Source organism: Topomyia yanbarensis, chromosome 2 (genome assembly GCF_030247195.1).
Source record: "Topomyia yanbarensis strain Yona2022 chromosome 2, ASM3024719v1, whole genome shotgun sequence".
NCBI classification, from domain to species: domain Eukaryota; kingdom Metazoa; phylum Arthropoda; class Insecta; order Diptera; family Culicidae; genus Topomyia; species Topomyia yanbarensis.
In genome coordinates this window covers 69,561,082-69,582,273 of record NC_080671.1, presented here as the reverse complement: position 1 = coordinate 69,582,273, position 21,192 = coordinate 69,561,082, and the positions used below count along the sequence as shown (strand labels likewise).

The window sequence follows — 21,192 nt, the reverse complement described above, 5'->3', positions numbered from 1 at the left end:
TGTAGTTTTCCCAAATTTGAATTAAAATGCCATTTGTGAAACGTTGAAGTGTTTCCCGTTTAAAAAAATGTGCGAAAATGTGGCTTCTAGTCAAATTTCGCTAGAACAGTGCTGCCAGAGACAGATTTTTTCACAATTTCATTGAATCAATAATGTTTTATTTCGGTAAAATATATCAGAAAATAGTATTTGTAGTATATTGCTTGGAGTTTTATTTAGTTAATTTTTTGTTACGCTAACTTAGTTTGTAATTACCAGTACAATGTTCAAAAGTGCCAAAAATAGACATTTTGGAGCTATTTTTGAGCCCTCATTAAACTTTTTTTTAATGACTGCTCCCATTATTTTGCATAAAACATGAATACATCCTGAATACCCATCGATATATAAAATAATTGTTCATGTTGGAGGTCTAATTTCCTCAAAGATGGGTCCTTACTACACCCAATAGTAATTCCCAGAAAAAAAATCAGCTTTATATTATAATTTCTGAACATTATTTAGTGAAAAATCGTGAAATTAATCAATTAACCCTTTCATGTCCAACTTCTTTTTCTAGTGCATGCAGGGTTTCAAAACTATTTTTCCTTGAAAACGGTGGGATCAAGAAACACGAAAAGCCTTTTTTTCATAAAGATAGGTGCTTCCCTCGCAGTGCTAGAAGCTGCTCAATTTTTATCTTCCAATGCTCAATATAATTCTCCTAGAATATTTACAATAGTCCAAATGCGTGGAAAATGTAGCCAAAGACAGTCTAAATTGATAAGTTTTATCAATTTTCAACAATATTGCAACATAACGAAGATATATGAAAAATTCATTTTCCGTCGTCAGCGTAAACTGTTCCTGGCAGCACTGCTCCATCGGAATCCAATCAGACTAATTGCAATAACTTCAGTTCTAGAGCTAGTCCTTGAAACTATTAATACTCAAATGAAAGGTAATAGTCAGATTTATTAGCCTTACTTGTGTTTGTGAGCAAATTTTGCCTTAATCAAAAGTTATAGCTGTTTAAAAGCGTTGTTTGCCCACAAACAACATGGGCATGAATGGGTTAAAACCAAAATATACAGAAAATAAGAAGCTTTTTGATATGAAATGGCGACGAAATTTAATAACCAATATAGGCGTAGGTGCGTTTCGTATGTAGAAAATGCCTAACTCTTTTTATTTTGATTTTAATTGAGTAATTTCATGGTTTTTCACTAAATAATGTTAATAAATTATCAACAGTGAAACTATAAAGTTAAAAAAATGTTTTGCTGAAAATTACCATTTTTTAGAATTTTTGACCTTCAAGATTAACATTTTTCGAAGGGTATTGATGTGAAATTCATGCTTTTATGCAAAATAATGGGTGTTTTCAATAAGCATTTTTTGTGAAAATCTCAAAAATGGCTTTTTGACCATTGTGCTGATTATTACAAATTATGTTAGCAAAAAAAGTTTAAATAAATAAAACTCTATGTAATAGACTACAAATGTAAATTTTCGATATTTTGAAATAAAACGGTTTTTGTTTATTATTTTGATTATAGAGGTTTTACCCTTAAGGTCATTCGCCTCTTCGGGTTAGAAAAATCTCCTAACAAAAACCTCTAACCCTATGTGTGGAGTTGGGATTCGAACCCAGGTGAGCTGCGTACAAGGCAATCGATTTACCAACTACGCTATGCCCGCCCCAGAAAACTTTGTCAATTCAAGTGACAGCTCAAATTTCACGAAATGTAAAAACACCTAAAACACGTAGAAATTTAGCAAATCGAACATGTGCGATTAATGATTTCAACGTGTGTTTCTTTTTTGACACTGACTGATTTGGCGTTGCTTTGTTCTTAATAGAAAAAATCTAACTGCAAGTGTAAAATCTATTCTACTTTAGCCACACAAAAGGGGTAATTTTGTGAAGTCCTCTACGTACAAAGCCGCTAAGTATCTCATTTTGCAGGCGAGTATTATTGGAAATGTATCACAAAAAAACATTTTTGGAATTATCTTCTTGAAATATCTCATAACATTTCTTGAGCAGTGTCCGAATAAAAATAGGGATTAACAAAATCATATTTTTCGCTGTAATAATGCAATAATTTTACTATAGTGCTGTCAATCTTATCAGACATTTTGTTCACTACTTCTCCAAATCAGATGGTTTTTTGATTGGTTTACCACAATTATTTTCTATACGCTTAATGATTTCCCAAATTTTTTGATGGGACAAAAATCTGAACAATTTAAAGTTTGATATTTTTTAAAATAAAATCGACATTCTTCTGCTCATAATCATTCTATGACTATGTATCAGCGGTTGACTAAATCGACCTTAAACTTCAACGGATCGTTGTTAGATTGAATGAATGGCAATTTTTTTTTCTTGACATGTTATCAATTTTTAGTCATTCCTGTGATAAAATCTTGATATCTTGTCTATAACTGCTGATTGCTTGCCAAATCATAAACTTGTTAGCTAGCTAGTATCCAATTTCCAGTCTTTGATAAAGTTGTGGGCAATGAATTAAATATTATCTTTCTTATTTTCACCTGCAGTGATAATTTGATGCATACAGTGCCACCTAGCGGTCAAAATGCAACTTAGTGCGCATTCTTCATGAAAACTGTCGAAAAATCCCATACCAACTTCGAACACGTTGATGCGGTAGCTAGACTTGTCCGATTTGGTTTAAATTTAGAGCAGAGACTCCTGGTGGGACTAGGAATCGACTCAGGGGTGGGCCGATTGAGTTTTCAAAAATTAGTTTTTTGGGTAGTCTAGTGTACAACTCAGGTGCTGAACTTATTACTTCCAAAACCGTTTATTCAATCTTTTTTTATTAATTTCAAATTCATTCTTAATTTTTTCTATCGAATATCAGCATTTTTGCATCTTTTGCTGAGATTGGAAAGTAAAAAAAAACATTGGTTTGTTGAGACAGTACTGAAAATCCACAAACGGCACAATACCGAGATATTAGTTTTGAAATTTGCTGATTACCCGTGGTTGTGCGGCAAATTGCCGAGCTTAAATAAGTGAATCCCCGGCTGTTTCCCCCATATGACCTGCTAAATAGAAAAAAAATCGTTCGAGGATCATTCACAGAAAGTTATAGGCATTCGTAGAGCTTGTTACATTTGTGAAAGTAATTGTTTTCTGAACACAATTACGATATTACGTAATATGTATGTTCAAGAACATATTTTAGATAATCATAACATTGTAACATACAATTGAAGCAGCAATCTTTTTCAAATTTTTAATCTTTGAATACGTCATAATTTTTTTTAATATTTAGCAAAGTTACAGAAGACTGAATCATCGAATAAGCGGTGTTATTTTTGCACTCCATTGTAAAAAAAATTGCTTGTGAAAAAATAGTACACTGAAATCATAAAAAACCTTCGTTTAGCCATACTTTTTTTATTTCGATTATTGAGCGGTTCGGGTCATTCGCCTCTTTTTTCGGGTTAGAAAAATCTCTTTTCGACAAATATAACCCTATGTGCGGGGTTGGGAATTGAATTCAGGCGAGCTGCGTACAAGGTAATTGGTTTACCAACTACGCAATGTCCGCCTTTATTCAGTCATACTTTTAAAACTCATTTAACGAGCTATAATAAAATTTAATGGAATCTAAATAGTTTTATAAAACCTTGGAGAACCGGAAAAAACAGCCCAGTTAGTTGTAGCCTAATCTATATAACGTATAACGTTTTGCCTTTCTCAATAGAAAGGTATTGCAATTGCTCTGAAAACCGACTTTTTAACGGAGGCCCGGAGGGCCGAGTGACATATACCATTCGATTCAGTTCGTCGAGTTCGGCAAATGTCTGTGTGTGTGTATGTATGTGTGTATGTATGTATGTGTGTGTGTATGTGTGTGTGTATGTGACCAAAAATGTCACTCATTTTTCTCAGAGATGGCTGAACCGATTTTGACAAACTTAGTCTCAAATGAAAGGTGCAACGTTCCCATAGGCTGCTATTGAATTTCTAATGGATCCGACTTCCGGTTCCGGAATTACAGGGTGATAAGTACGAACACGCAGAAAATGTCGATTTTAATAAATTCTGCAATGAATGTATAAAGGTGAAAAATTTTCCAAAATATGACCACAACTGCTTCGATTTGTAGTATTAGGTCACTAACATCCATTCAAAGTCTATTTGGTCACATTGGTCACCATCCTCGGTTCCGGAAGCCCCGGCGGAAGTATCTAAATTCAGAATAACAGTCACATCGGTTTCTCGGAGATGGCTAGACCGATTCGACTAAACTTGGCCTCAAATGAAAGGTATTGCGTCCCCGTAAATGGCTATTTAATTTCATCCCGATCCGACTTCCGGTTCCGGAGTTACAGGTTGTGGCGTGCGATCACATAGCAAATTGTGATTCAAACCGATACTCCGATGAAAGCAAAAAAGGTAAAAATTTCGCTAAAATGTCTCTCAAACAACTTAAATTTGCTGTTCTAGGTCACCGACGGCCAACCAAACTTTCGTTGACTACATTAACCACCATAGACGGTTCCGGAAGTGCCCGGGAAAAGCGGCCATCTTTCAAAATTTTCGAACTCACATCAGTTTCCCGGAAATGGTTGGGCCAATTTTCACAAACTTAGTCCCAAATGATAGCTATAATATCCCCATAGATGTCTATAAAATTTCGTACGGATCGCTTATATGGTTCCGGAACTATAGACTAAACCGTCCGGTCACATATGAAATTCCCATATAAGCCGGAACTCAATTTTTTTTTCAAAGGGGGGACCACATGAAATTTCAGAAATCGAATTCGTATTTTTGATGCCAAACATCTTTAAAATGCATGAAACGTCGAGATTTTATGTTATCTCGAAAAAAATTTTTTTTTCTAAAAATCGACTTTTTGGGACTTTGCCGATTTCGCACCTTTTTCAGTTCAATATTACCGTGGCTGTTTTTTCTTTTTCAAAATTTTAGAACTCGAATAATGATTTATTTTCTTGTATATAGTTGTCATGTGATGTATAATAATAAAATGTAATATATGCATTTAAAAGCTTTTAATGAATATAAACAACGCACACATTCTCGTGATTCATGATTGAGAAAGGCACAATTGCACCGCTAGGTGGATTAAAATAGGTTTTTTACACAAAACAATCAGACACCATGTAGTGCTTCATGTAAGTTTTTAATTACATTAAATCACTGAATATGAAGCACATTTCAGAATCGTAAAACATGTGTTCGAACACTGAAAACAAAAGGCACTTCATTCGCTTTTGTTTACTCAATGATCGCTGATTGCAATACAGTTGGGATAAATCCTTCGGAACGCGTATTATTTTTAAGCATAAATATAAGCACAACGATATTGGAAAACCTGAAACTAAAATTCTACTGAACTCAATTTAACCTCAAATACTGTGTAAAAATATCTCTGTTTATGATGAAACAAATCGTTCCTTGTTTAAATAGCTACCTAATTAATTTAACTGTAAATTAGCCTGAAGATCCTTACGGTTACCTATATCTTTCCTATATCTGGTCTATCCGGCACGATTCTTGATATCCATGTGTGTTTGTAAAGCTAGTTTAAACTATACGTTCCGTCACATCCTGTATCTTACCTCCACCGTTAACCCACCGCCCCCCACCCACTCCTTCCCCTCCAGCTCTGTCCATCCATTGTTTCGCATTATTTTGTCGGACAGCGACTTCCTCTGTTGATATTAGTTCGATTAATCTACTGTACACAAGTTTTTACGTTTTATTTTTCAACTGTTTCTCTCGTTTTCTCTCCCCTCTCGAACCGCAACCAATACTCTCGGACACAAAAATATCTAAAATCTATATCCAGATTGCACACCGGAGAAACTCCCTATCAGTGCACATATTGCGGGAAGAAATTCACCCGAAAAGAGCATTTAACCAATCACATCAGGTGAGGGAAAACGAAAATTCTTATGATTTTCTGTCTTCTTTAGTTCTACGTTTTAGTTTAGTTATCAGAATTTTAATCCCACTCGAATTAAAGCTTCTACTTCCTTTTGTTGGTTCTAATAGTAGAACGAAAGCGTCACAAGCAAACTAGAAGCAAATTTACGGTTCCAGAATAAAGCGAAGGTTGTTTTGTTTGTAAATTGATTTTTTTTTTTAATTATACAGTCACTTGAAGTGTTACAATTTGTCATAGAAAAGGAAAGTGGTTTTTCATAGAACGTTAGGACGAAAGACGAGTCATTTTTCTGTTCGTTATTTATCACTCTTACCCTACAGATTGCATACCGGAGAGTCTCCCTATCGGTGTGAGTACTGTAACAAGTCATTCACCAGAAAAGAACACCTCAAGAATCATGTCAGGTGAGGGCCGTTCGTAACTTTTTTTTTCGTTCACGTTCCGTTCGTACACACTTCTAATAATCAGTTTGTCTCTCACTTGCCACTCGTCACTTCATTGAATAATAAACTGAAGCAATACCTATTAGAATTACTGTTCACTCTAAAGTTGGTGAAACATTTTGCTTTTCTTAAATGCGCTCCATTTTCGCTATGTGCAATGAAATCTGATTAAGCTATAAAATATGCAGAACTAAATGTGAGCGACTATAGTCGCTTGTTCAACGAACTGTCAACTTACAGAAAAAATGTGCGTATTTTTCCAAACGAAATTTTCACCAAACTTGGCGTGCCTGCCTTGTTTCATTGTGTTTAAATGTGTTTCGTTACGATCATTGTTTAACAACCAATTCACGAGCAAATCGATTGTACTTGTTAGCGAGTATCACATTCATTTACTTTTTATATATGCAACCATTATGTTCCTTTACTTGTCTTTGTTCTCATAATTTGGGTCAACTTTTTCACAGCAGGTAATCAAATTAATAGAACGACCATCGCCTTCTCTAAAACCTCAAATTTGTTTCTCGTTCATTGCTTGTGTCATTTTAATCCACCGTTTCCTGCTAGACTTTAATTTATCTATCATCCCCACAGTCCATTTGCTTGGTATACTACCCTATGTCAGGGAATCGTCGGTGCTGTGCTGATTTTAACCATGTTCCTCTTTACAACATTTTACATCAACATAGAACGATTTTGTCACAGCACTGACGAACTGATAGAAAAACACCACGATGATAAAAATTGTTATTAACAAATTTTTAAATTTTACTATCTTTCTTCCCACAACTACCCACCCGACTGCAGGCTGCACACCGGTGATTCGCCGCACAAATGCGAGTATTGCAACAAAACGTTCACTCGCAAGGAGCATCTCAACAACCACATGCGTCAGCACAGCGGGGACAATCCGCACTGCTGCAATGTGTGCAACAAGACCTTCACTCGAAAGGAGCATCTGATCAACCATATGAGGTAATTGTATAATTCTGCCTTAAGCTTATTGTGAAAACAGGTATTGTGTGCTTTTATTGAGCATATGTGCGCATTGTGTGGAATAACTGTAACGTGTGTTTTTTACATTTGTTCGGTGATTTTTTGTAACCCTAGTACAAAATATTCGATGCATTACAATTTAATTTATTAGCTTTTCGAAAATGTTTCTAAATTTTTCCTCGTTAAAATGTACAGTTTTATTAATTTGATTCATGATGATGGGTGGGTACTGTCTGTGACACAACCGGAGTGTCGAGACTAAACTGTTAATTCATATTTAGTGATATTCAACGGAACCACATTTGAATGGGATACAGGCCAGATTCGATTATCCGTAGGGTGCAGAAAAATTTTGCTTCGGATAATCGAATAAAAAAAAATTTTTTTTCATGAAATATATTTGTTATATGTTAAAAAACAGTATCTAAGGTACATGCATGAATGTTTGACTTATGGTACATGTACTAATGTTTGACTTATGCACGAATATCGATCACTTTATATTCTATAAAGTGAAAGTACGACATGTAATATTTAGCCAACTTATTTTATTTTAATGTATTGTGTTCGATTAATTTGGATTAATATACTTATGTTTGGTCTTATAATCAAGACGCATAAAACTAAATTCTCTGCATGAAACTTCAGTCAACTTAATACTGGTTTTGGTAAATTCAAACCGAAATAACAACTGAATTTGAGATTACGCACCACTGGTTTGTATACAACAACAAAACTTTGGGAATCCTCTAAGAGAAGTAACATGCTAGATTCCACTGAGATGCCCAAAAATTTGTTTCAAAACCATTCAACACAAGTCCAGTAATGGACGCCTGCTGAACGGTCTGCTGGGCGTCGCCTAACGTTGGTCCGACAAAGAACCAGCATTGGACGATTTTGAAACATGGATTTCTTAGGGTGATGAATTTTGCACACGTTACGAATATCAAAAATGCACAAATTTTTATGCGCACGACACCAAGAAGCGTGAGTTGTTCAATCAGCAGCAGTATCATCATCTTCATCATGCGCTCTGGAGATATTGAGATATAGCGAGCCAATCAGAAACTAGCTGAATCTTGGTTCTTGGTTTTTTTAGCAATAAATATGCTTGTTCAAACGTATTAAGGTTGCACAGAGAATGCGCAAAATTCGCAAACGAAAAAAGCAGTTTTTTTCCACACCGTATGTCATTAAAATCAATCAGCGTGTGTAGAATGTTGTTACAGTACTGCTGATTGATTTTTATGAAGATTTGATATACGGTGTGGAAAAAAACAGCTTTTTTCGTTTGCGAATTTTGCGCATTCTCTGTGCAACCTTAAGTGATTCAGTTTGTTATACATCGTCGCACACTAAACTTTTTTCTCTTTTTTGCCTGGTGGAAGCATCATCCAGGATCTTCATTTGGCCATTGTTCGGCGTTCTACCGAGTCGCTTAAAGGCTAGTCCCCGTGTTTGTCCGCTTCCGAATTTTTTTTACAACAGAGTTTGTCAGCTTTTAGACCCGATTTTGTCAGCCACATTTAAGACATAGTTTTCTGATTTGATTCCGCTATGTTACACGATGGAATTAAAGCGAAAGCCTTTGCGTAAGTGTGTTAAGAATTCAATATGTCAATGTAAAGTATTTTAAAAGTTTCAATTTTTTCAAACTGATGCGATAATAGACTGATTCCGAAGAGTACTTTAGGGTTTTCTTTCATACCTTAGACAGTCGCAAACAATCTGAAACCAATATTTTGAGATTTCGACAGTCCTAAATACATAATGGGGCTAACGAAATCGGTCATTGTATTCATTCTAAAAATTACAGGGAAAACCACAGGCATCTACAGGAAAATGTAGTTTGTAGGTGCATCAAATTTTATAGCACACCGCGTTGAATTGAAATATTTATTGATTAAATGAAATCTCTTTTTCCCAAATTATTGTAATTTTCAAAAGTTTAAAATTTTATGCTTCCAGGAAATGTAGCTGATAACAATTTCTATCTATTTTTGTTCTTAACCTTCCGGAAGTCGCACTAGTGCACTGAGTGCACGCTGCTCTGAAAATCTAGCGAAATCGTCTTAGTGCACCAGCGGCTGCTCATTCAGTGGGCCATTTGCGCGACTTCCGGAGGGTTAAATATTGGCATAGAAAAAAGTTTTTTTTTTGTAAAAAATGCAAAATTTCTGTATTTCCACGTATTTTTGTGAATATTTTGTGTGAACATAAAGTTCTGGTTTTCCAAAAACTGTAGCTAGTATCAATTGTAATCGATTGGTGTACGAAAATATATAAGTCATAGCATCGAATTCAAAATTATAAGTTAATTAAGTAAAATTTCTGCATTTCTATGAAGATTTCATATTTTTTAGAAAATATTTATTCTTTCAACAACTGTAGTTGGTATCAATTATAATTATAGAAGTGCAATGTAGCTTCAGAAAAAATAATATGCGGACAATTGAAACAATTTCTTCGGACTACGGATAATCGAGTCATTTTCTACGGATAAACGAGTTACGGATAATCGAGTCTACAGATAATCGAGGCTAAATACGGATAAACGAATATGGCCTGTATTTAAAAAAAAATCTTTATGATAATTATGGTGGATCTGAAAAGAACCTTTGATGTTGGTGTTGATGTTGATGTTGATGTTGCAGCTAGATTCGAAGATCGTTAGATGCTGCTGATATCTGCCCTCAATATTATATATGTTGAGATGCAAGAAAGGTAAAAGTTTGAATTTTTGTAAAGATATGTACTCATATTTTTATAAAATTCTTCTTATACGTGTAGCGTACTTCAATGTCCAATTTGCAAAATCAACTTGAGAACATAAAATATATTAATCATTGTCAAAGCTATAGCAATTTCTGCAAAACGCGTTTTTTTAAAGAGGTTTGCCGTGACTATGATCCCAGCCCAACAGTTCAACTGAAAGCATAACACAAAAAAATCATTAGTATATGTACCTGTGATGTCCTTGAACGATTCATTAAAAAAAATCTTTTTTTTCGGAAATGGGGAAGATTTTTCTAACACAAAAAACTATTTTCACCTGAATAAATATTAAAAAATTCATAACAATAGTATGAAAATTTTGAACAAAAAAGGGAATCGTTCAAGTACACGGCAATTAAATTACGAACAAGCTAAAAAGGTTTTGAAATCGGTTGAAAACTTTTTCGGCAATCATAGTCACCACAAAGACGTTTTTGGGAAAACATTATTGTGAGATAATCGCGTTTAAAGTTTCAAGTACAAGCCACGCCGTTGTAAGGGAGCAAGATGAAAAACGCTATAATTTTGTGTCTACTGCTCCGATCTCTATAAAATTTGAGATCACATTCTTAAGAATTTGATCTTCACGGCAGAAGAGTAAACAATTTAGATTTTTTGGCCGACCTCAACATATGTAACCCCTTGAGGCTCATCTGTTTTTCGTGAATGCGCTTCTGACATGATTGGTGTTGCTCGTCCAACCGGTTATAATTTTACCATGTGTTGTATATTGCAGATTACAAATTAAACCACTAGATCAACCAAAGTGTTGATCTGTGATATAAAAAGTACAAAATATATCTTCGGCTTTCTACATTGATGGTTTTGACAAACACGAGATCAATGTATGTACTTCCAAGAGTAGTAGCTTGTGAAGAATTAGAGGAAATACAAAACTTTGTTCATTCATTTAACATGGTAAAATCTCCCGAAACAAAAATCGGAATATTTTGTTCAATTTCATGGATAATAGCCACTCCACTACATCTAGGTCCTTTGATAAATTGCAACACCACCAGTTCTAAAATGAGGGTTCTTGGATTCGGCAACGGATTTGAACAGCAACCTTCGACGGTCTTCACAATTTATTCAGTTCAAGATTTGCGGCTCGATGCATGCAATTAGCGGGAACCAATCACGAACGAGCTGCGGTCAGCTGTTTAAAAATCCGTTTTTTCGTTGTGTATGTTACTTTCCAACCATCGAAAATACGAATAACAGTTGCACGAAAAGATTCTATTCTTCTGACTGGTTTGTTAGTGCTGCTAATTTGTATGTTTATTTTAGTGCTGATAATGACTATGTTGATTGGTAAAGAACAAAATCTCTGAGTGAGAAATATTTTTTCCATTTAACCCCATCTACTAGCACGGAGCAGAACATACTAAATACTGCAGTCACTCCATGGAGGCATCCGAATTATCTTCTCACTCACAATGCTTGATTTTATCCAATTCGAGTAGCATTCCAGCAGGCGCAGACCCAACCAAGCTCCAGCGACATTACCAATTCTAATTAGAATAGGTTGTGTCACTGGGCTTGAGGCGGATACCAACTAAAGCCAGCCAAAGCTCCGGCTCATTTTCCGGAAGAACTTACTGGGAATAACCTGCTTTAAACATATACACAGGGATGCTATTATGTCAGATTTATCCGGCACAGAAAGAATTTTTTGCAGTTATCAATTATAAGACAAACCTCTCATTCTGACAGATTTTTGTATTACAAAAATCGTTACGCACAAATCATAAGATGACTAAAACGATAGTATACTTATTGGAAATTTAGGCTATATTTTTTTCCAAATTGAAGAAAAATCGAATCTGTGATGACTAAAATGTATTTAAAAATTCAATAGTTTTGAGGTCGCTGTTAAACTGCCAGATTTTCCTTGAAAAATTGTGGTATCCTGAATAAATTTAGGGTGATGAGCCTATTTTCGCTATGTTTATATTACCACTCTACCTTTTTGAAGCGATTGGTTAGAGCAGCATATGCCATCTTTGTTCTATGCTTTGAGTCAAACGGTAGCGCAACAATAGGGGAACTCATTCGTAACCCAACTTTGTACCGGGAAACAAGTGCTTTTTGTTCTCTCCGGTGTGGTTTAGTTTTTTCGGTGGTACGAAGGTGCTTGCTGTGGCAGAGGCTGCAGTAAAGCATTACTAATAAACAGTCCCGCGAGTGATAATTGTTATCTGCGATATCAGTTAAAGTAGTGCAGTGAAGTGCGTTACTAAACATTTTTCTTGCCTGAAAGACGGCTTTGTTTAGACGAGCTATATCAGCTCTACTGTGTGAAGGTCACGCGGGTGACGGATAAAAGAAACGAAGGATCAATTCACCTACCAGCTCGTCAGGAACCAACTGGTGAAGTGTTTCGTTTTTTACTTTTCTTATCGATTTTTTTCTTTTTATTGCTTTTGATTTTTTATTTTGATTTAAGTTAAACAGTGCGGTCGAGCGTGTTGCTCCCGCAACAAAATGGAACAAACAGAAGGATCACCCTCCGAAGAGGAATATTATGAAGAAGAACGTATATCTGATACTGAGACAGATAATGTTATGGTCGATCCACTTCCCCCACTTTCCCCCAATGTCTCACAGCCCCCCCGAGTCAAGGTTTACCAGGATGGATCCGCTGGTCCTTGGGTGGTATACTTTCGGCCCAAAAATAAACCGTTAAACAGCATAACTGTTGCACGGGAGCTGACAAAACGTTACTCGGCCGTAACCGAGATTAAAAAGGTTCAGTCAGATAAACTGCGCGTAGTCGTTACTGACTTGAAACAGGCCAATGATATCGTTAGCAATAGCCTCTTTACGCTGGAGTATCGCGTCTACATCCCTTCTCGTGATGTGGAGATCGACGGGGTGGTAAGTGATGCGGGTCTAACTGTCGATGATCTGATGAATGATGGGGCTGGCCGCTTTAAGGACCCTAACCTTCAATCAGTTAAGATTTTGGAGTGCAAGCAATTGCACTCAAAGTCCATCGAAGATGGTAATTACTATCCATCAGACTCGTTTCGCGTAACCTTCGCCGGATCTGCACTTCCGAGCTACGTTGAAGTGGGAGGAGCTCGTCTACCTGTACGCCTGTTTGTACCGCGGGTCATGAATTGTTCCAATTGCAAGCAGCTAGGTCACACGGCCACCTACTGTAGCAACAAGCAACGGTGCGGTAAATGTGGGGAACGCCATGCGGATGATACTTGCAGTAGGCCCGCTGAGAAGTGTGTTTACTGTGGGGAGAATCCGCATGCACTTTTGACATGCCCAACGTACAAACTTCGCGCGGATAAACTGAAGCGATCCGCCAAAGATCGCTCCAGACGCTCTTACGCAGAAATGCTTAAAAGAGCTGTTCCACTTATCTCCGAAAACCCATTCGCTCTCTTGCCAACTGACGATAACGCCTCTAACGACCCTTGCGAGGGGCATTCTTTGGCTCCGCTTGGAAACTCTAGGAAAAGACCTATTCAAAACTCACCTGAACTTCCTCGTAAGGGTCCTAGGTTGTCCCAAACAAGGGTACAAAATAAAAATAATTCATCAACTGGAAGTGCTGGTACAAATCCGAAGATAATACCTCCTGGTTTTGGGAAATTGAGATACAACCAGGAGTTCCCAGCACTCCCCGGGGCACCAAAAATCCCAAATGCTCCAATTTTACAGTCAGAAACTCAACCTAAAACGGGATTCCTTAAATTTTCTGACATTGTGGACTGGATATTCACAGCTTTCAACATTACCGATCCTATGAAAAGCTTGCTGGTTGCTATTCTACCAACAGTAAGAACATTTTTAAAACAGTTGACTGAACAATGGCCCCTCCTTACAGCGATCGTATCCTTCGATGGCTAACTTATTAGACGGAATCAGGGATCTGATCACTGTTTTACAGTGGAACTGCAGAAGTATTATCCCCAAAATTGATTCATTAAAACACTTGCTAAATTACAATCATTGTGATGCATTTTCCCTATGTGAAACATGGCTAACTTCTAATATAAACCTCAACTTCCACGATTTTAACATTATCCGCTTGGATCGAGAAGACTCATATGGGGGGGTACTTTTAGGGATCAAAAAGTGCTACCCCTTCAATCGAATCAACCTCCCTTCGACGCCAGGCATTGAAGTTGTCGCTTGTCAAACAACAATCAAAGGCAAAGATCTTTGCATTGCTTCTATTTACATTCCTCCTAGGGCCATGATGGGATATCGAAGATTCTCCAACGTGATTGAACACCTTCCCTCGCCCCGCCTGCTTCTTGGAGACTTTAACTCTCACGGTACGGGGTGGGGCTGTCTATACGACGATAATCGATCTTCGACAATTCAAGACCTTTGTGACAACTTCAATATGACAATTCTGAACACAGGGGAAATGACACGAATTCCTAGACCACCTGCGCAAGCAAGTGCACTGGACATATCTTTATGCTCGACATCACTACGGTTAGATTGCAAGTGGAAGGTAATATCTGATCCCCACGGTAGTGACCACTTACCAATTGTAATTGCAATCAACACTGGTTCAAGACCATCGACACCAATCAATGTTCCCTATGACCTCACACGAAACATTGATTGGAAGAGCTACGCTGCTGAGATATCCAAAACTATCGATTCAACACAGATACTTCCCCCGGAGGAAGAATATAAGTTTTTGTCCAACTCGATTCTCGATAGCGCGATTCAAACTCAGACGAAACGAGTACCCGACGTGAACACCCAAAAACGTTCTCCCAACCCGTGGTGGGACAAAGAGTGCTCAGACGTGTACGCGGAGAAAGCTGCCGCGTATAAAACCTTCCGGAACGACGGGTTAGTTGCTAGTTATCGAGTGTACGCGATATTAGAAAAGCGAATGAAAAATTTAATGAAAGCTAAGAAACGCAGTTACTGGCGCCGGTTTGTCGACGGGTTAACAAGAGAAACATCGATGAGCACTCTTTGGGGCACGGCCCGACGTATGCGAAACCGAAACAGTACTAACGAGAGCGTGGAATATTCAAACCGTTGGATATTCGATTTCGCCAAGAAGGTTTGTCCGGATTCCGCCCCGGCACAGAAAATCTACCGCGCCGCGTCGCCTTACAATACCGCGAACGAAACACCGTTTACGATGGTGGAGTTCTCACTTGCTCTCTTATCATGTAACAATAAAGCCCCGGGGCCAGATAGAATTAAATTTAACTTATTGAAGAATCTGCCAGACTCTGCCAAAAGACGCTTGTTGAATTTATTTAATAGGTTTCTTGAGGGTAACATTGTCCCACATGACTGGAGACAGGTGAGGGTCATCGCCATCCAAAAACCAGGAAAACCAGCCTCCAACCACAATTCGTATCGTCCGATTGCAATGCTGTCCTGTATCCGGAAGTTGTTCGAGAAAATGATCCTGTTTCGGCTCGACAATTGGGTCGAAACAAATGGCTTACTGTCAGATACACAATTTGGCTTCCGCAAAGGCAAAGGGACGAACGATTGCCTTGCGTTGCTCTCAACAGAAATTCAAATGGCATATGCTAACAAAGAGCAGATGGCATCAGTATTCTTGGATATTAAGGGGGCTTTCGATTCAGTTTCGATCAACATTCTTTATGAGAAGTTGCACCAGCATGGTCTTTCGCCAATTTTAAATAACTTTTTGCTAAACCTGTTGTCTGAAAAACAAATGCATTTCTCGCATGGCGATTTATCGACATCACGATTTAGCTACATGGGCCTTCCCCAGGGCTCATGTCTAAGCCCTCTCCTCTACAATTTTTACGTGAATGACATTGACGAATGTCTTGTCAATTCCTGCACGCTAAGGCAGCTTGCAGATGACGGTGTGGTCTCTATTACAGGTCCTAAAGCCGTCGACTTGCAAGGACCACTGCAAGATACCTTGGACAATTTGTCTGCTTGGGCTCTCCAACTGGGTATCGAGTTCTCCACGGAGAAAACTGAGCTAGTCGTATTTTCTAGAAAGCGTGAACCAGCGCAACTACAGCTTCAATTAATGGATCAAACTATTGCTCAGGCTTCAACATTCAAATATCTCGGGGTATGGTTCGACTCTAAAGGTACCTGGGGATGTCACATTAGGTATCTGAAGCAGAAGTGCCAACAAAGGATCAACTTTTTCCGTACAATAACTGGAACATGGTGGGGTGCCCATCCAGGAGACCTAATCAGGCTGTACCAAACAACGATATTATCAGTGTTGGAGTACGGATGTTTCTGCTTTCGCTCCGCTGCGAACATACACTTCATCAAACTGGAGCGAATCCAGTATCGTTGCTTGCGTATTGCCTTGGGTTGCATGCACTCGACCCATACGATGAGTCTCGAAGTGCTGGCGGGCGTTCTTCCGCTGAAAAATCGATTCTGGGACCTCTCATATCGATTGCTCATTCGATGCGATATTCTGAACCCATTGGTGATTGCAAATTGCGAAAGGCTTGTCGAGCTTAATTCTCAGACCCGATTCATGTCCTTGTACTTCGATTACATGGCACAGAACATCAATTCATCTACATATAACGTCAACCGTGCTCATCTCTTAGATACTTCTGATCCAACTGTATTTTTCGATACATCCATGAAGGAAGAGATTTGTGGAATTCCGGATCATATTCGCCCACAAGTGGTCCCAAATATTTTCTATAACAAATACCATCAAGTCGACTGCGCCAAAATGTTCTACACTGACGGATCAATTCTCGACGGGTCCACAGGCTTCGGTATCTTCAACGAAAATCTTGCTGCCTCATTCAAACTCAATGATCCTGCTTCAATTTACGTCGCAGAATTAGCTGCCATTCAGTATACTCTCGGGATCATTGACACCCTGCCCTCAGACCATTACTTCATCGTTTCGGATAGTCTCAGCTCCATTGAGGCCATCCGTGCGGCGAAGCCTGGAAAGCACTCACCGTATTTCCTGGGGAAAATACGGGAATATCTGAGTGCTTTATCTGAAAAATCTTACCAGATTACCTTGGTTTGGGTCCCGTCACATTGTTCTATTGCGGGCAATGAGAAGGCGGACTCTTTAGCCAAGGTGGGCGCATTAGAAGGCGACACTTACGAAAGACCAATTTGCTTCAACGAATTTTTCAGTATCTCTCGTCAGAGGACGCTCGATAGTTGGCAAACCTCATGGAGCAATGGGCATCTGGGACGGTGGCTACATTCCATTATCCCGAAGGTATCAACGAATGCTTGGTTTAAGGGGTTGGATGTGAACCGGGACTTTATTCGTACGATGTCAAGGATCATGTCCAACCATTACTCGTTTGACGCGCATCTCCGTCGTATAGGGCTTGCTGAAAATAATCATTGTGTTTGTGAGAACGGCTATCACGACATCGAGCATGTTGTTTGGCTGTGCGCAGAGTACTGTGTTGCCAGGTCCCAACTAATAGATTCCCTTCGGGCCCGAGGTAGATCACCCTATGTGCCAGTCCGGGACGTCCTGGCAAGCCGTGACCACCCCTATATTTTTCTTATCTATATCTTTTTGAAAACCATTGATGTCCAAGTTTAATACATATTCCCCTCTCTCATTCACAGTAGAATCTCACCAACCTATCCCTGTATCTACAATATGGCATTGCTTCACGAGTCTTCGGTGCACACTCTTCTTGATAACCGTCTATCCAGACCATCATGACATACCGCACATGCAGATGATATAGAGTGCCAATAATTATCCGAAATATCGACCCTCCCCTCGCCCCTGCGATTACAGGCTGGAAACTACAACACTACAACAAAGTGTGCGTATCCGCCACAATGATCAATCAGCAAACGACGATGTCAATTACACAATATGTATCCCACTTCCTACCTTTTTCCTTTACTTACATAAGAGGGGAGCAAGCCGCCCCTAAATACGGCTTTCCCTTCCCCCACTAACATGTGACATGTAATATAAAAAAAAATGAATTATCGGCCTCGTTAAGCTACAGCATTTGGGCCTAAATAAACGTATTTTAAGATAAATAGGGGAACTCGGTTCGAGTTTTCGTTGCGTTCGCCATTTTCAGGGCATTTGTGTTATTATCATGTTTTTAACAAGGAAGCAAAGCTGTTGGTGCCACGTTGCCCATCGATTGTAGGCCGAGTAATCATTGGATTAGTGAGGCAAGCTCCTTAACCCTAGAACGTTGCAGCGGGGTAAAATTTACCCCACGGCTTCTTTGGAGCCGTGTGAAGACGAGAATTAGGCATTTATCGACCTGGGACACTAACCATAATTCAATTTAGAGTTCCTAGTAAGAGTAGGAAAAGGCGGTATAGCTAGTTTGTTTATAGCCTTCGTGGAAGCAGGTGTTAAAGTTGGCGTGGGGTATATTTGTACCCCAGTGTACGGTTGCCGTTAGCGTTTCGTCAGGTTTTGTGATGTCAGTGGAAATGTGACTCGGGACAATACCAGTTTAAATACTGGTTGTTTTACTACGTTAGTAACAATTAGTGTTATAAAATCGTTTAAATCATTTATTCAATTTGTTTAATTTAATTTTTAAAACAGAAAGAAATCGTTCTGATTTTTGCTGATTTTTAATGTTGTATTTTTTGTATTTTATAGTTTTTCAAAACATTATTATCATTTCGCTATTATAATTTGCGCACAGTAACTGCTGTAACAGTAACGTTGCGTGTTACCAATGTATTACTGGTCAGAAATATTTTTTTCATTTCAATTTTCACCCCATTTCGTGGTATTTTCCAATCCCGATTTTTAAACTTTCACTCTTCCAAATAATTGCACTTTTTCAAAAATATCGAAATTCCATTTCATACCGTTTCTAGACCATTCTTTCAACTTTTAGAAACATTTGATGTTTTTGAAATCGGTTGAAAATTCGCGAAGTTATAGTAATTTTTGAAAAAAAAACAAGAACGCGATTTTTTCACTCTTTTTTTTGTTCAAACCAATTTATGTATCATTGATTCAATAAATTTCGTACTTTCACTTACACAGCTACAATTAAAAAAACGAAGAAAATGATGTACTACACATTTCTTTTGTTTGCATTTTTACCTGCGAAAATTGCGATCAAAGCGTGGGGTATATTTATACCCCAGTGCAACGTTCTAGGATGGAAAACGCAAGTTGCACGTTCTAGGGTTAACATGGTGAAAATAGGAACTTTACATGATGAATACAAATTGTTCTCCTTCACAACCAAATTTCACTTCAGACTAGTTGTCCTGTTCCACTCATCCCAATATAAAATTACAATTAGCCCTTAAAGGCTCAAACCAATTTTTTTCAAATTCTCTGAAAATTGTCTCACGGTTTTAATACGTTGCTACGATAATTGTGAGATGGTTTTTACAATGTTGTTTTAAAACAACATTGCGCATTTAAGGGTTAGCAGACGCACACGCACCATTCCTAAATATTGAAAGTTGAATTCAACACAAACGCAAATCAACCGAGTATGAATCACGTAAGGGACCATTCATAAATTACGTAACGCAAAAATTTCCCAAAATTGACTCCCCCCTCCCCCCATGTAACAAATTGCCACAAAATTCTCCATCCCCCTCCCATATTACGTAACAAGTTCTTAGAATTTTTTTTTCTTCGGTGCAAACATGTTACGTAACAATCTAACTAACTCCCTCTCCCCCCTATGTCCCAACATGTCACAACTTGTCGTACCCCCTCCCCCCTAAAAGCGTTACGTAATTTATGAATGGTCCCTAAATCATTATCGTGAATAGAATCTACATTCAACAAGCCCCTTTTGAATCCATCGAATTTGCACATACTCGTTCGTGTACGCAAATGTCAACCTCGCACAGCAGAGAGAGAACATCCGATAGACTTTGCATACAGCTGCGAAACCGATCCGTGGTACTGGCATCCGAAAATGTGTACTCGTCTTAAATGTATACGGGTTTATGCCAACGCAGTTGAAATTATTTTTCCTTACCGGACATGCGGAATGTTTCAACTCGTATGTTGCTCGTTCGAACCCCAAGCAAGGAATGATTGAAAACAAACAATGGGGACCTATATAAAAATAACCTCTCAGTCTTCGAGTGGGTCTGCTAGGCGCTCCATATTGACGACTCTGTCTGAAATGGGCTGAGTAATTTAGTTTTGTTCACGTTGCTTTCGATTTTCGGAAAATTAGCATTGGACAAAACATGTGCAACTGATATCGAATATTTTTAAAAAGAGTCAGTAAACTTAATCATTTGTGAAACGAAAAAAAGTAAAGGTTCACAGTCGATGGTTTAGGAGTCTAGTTTCATTCTATATCGTTATATGGGCAATAAACACTTAAACGACGGCACATAAAGCAAATGTTCATAAAATGTTAATTTTTGCGTTGGACAAAACCAATGCAGCTTTTCGTTTTCTCTTGATTTTTTTATGTCAAACTATACAAAAACAAGCGGAAAAAGTCGCGTGTCACAGTGTTATTCTACAATAACGACGCTAACGTCACATAAAATTTCTTGAAAACTGCAAATAACCATAATTTGTGACCAGAAAGTACTAAAATGGTGTTGCCAGCTTTTGATTGAGATTCAAAAGAAATTATCGATTACTGTTTAGGTGTCATAGTAATTATATGCATGTGCCAAATACGGGATGAAAATTCGACTGTATGACGACTGGGTTCTGATTTCATTCCACCGAAAGGAATTTTTCGGACCACATTTTTTCAAAAGAGGACCACACAGAAGAAGGATCAATTGCGGTGCACGGCAATTGAAGTGTTACATTTGGATAAACGGAATTAAACGTCAACATACACTCGCTCTAGTTCAGCGCGATAATACAACTCTTTTCATAAACGCGAACATGCAATTGCAATCATCAACGTAAACCTACCTCCGCGAGCTCGCTCTGTGATCAAATGAACGTTTTAACACCTACGAATTTATAAACGTGGCCTCAAGTACAATTATACAAACGCGTGTTTCATGCGGACCTAAATCGGTCACTTCCGTAATTCCCCACCAAACTGGTGCTACACACTTATTTTTTTTTTGCCGAATCAGCATTTTTAGCAACT

At 38.1% G+C, this 21,192-nt stretch overlaps 1 protein-coding gene across 50 annotated transcripts in view; it reads left to right on the top strand.

The window, feature by feature from the left end:
• Positions 1 to 21,192, top strand: part of LOC131678384 (zinc finger protein 420) — a 101,627-nt gene that overhangs the window by 55,321 nt on the left and 25,114 nt on the right. For 42 of the 50 annotated variants that reach the window (XM_058958472.1, XM_058958473.1, XM_058958474.1 and 39 more), the window contains 3 exons: positions 5,838 to 5,921; positions 6,257 to 6,340; positions 7,187 to 7,354. In XM_058958472.1, coding sequence (XP_058814455.1) covers positions 5,838 to 5,921; positions 6,257 to 6,340; positions 7,187 to 7,354 — 336 coding nt within the window. The remainder of the gene's footprint in view (positions 1 to 5,837; positions 5,922 to 6,256; positions 6,341 to 7,186; positions 7,355 to 21,192) is intronic. The other 8 variants (XM_058958513.1, XM_058958506.1, XM_058958478.1 and 5 more) reach the window with 3 other exon arrangements.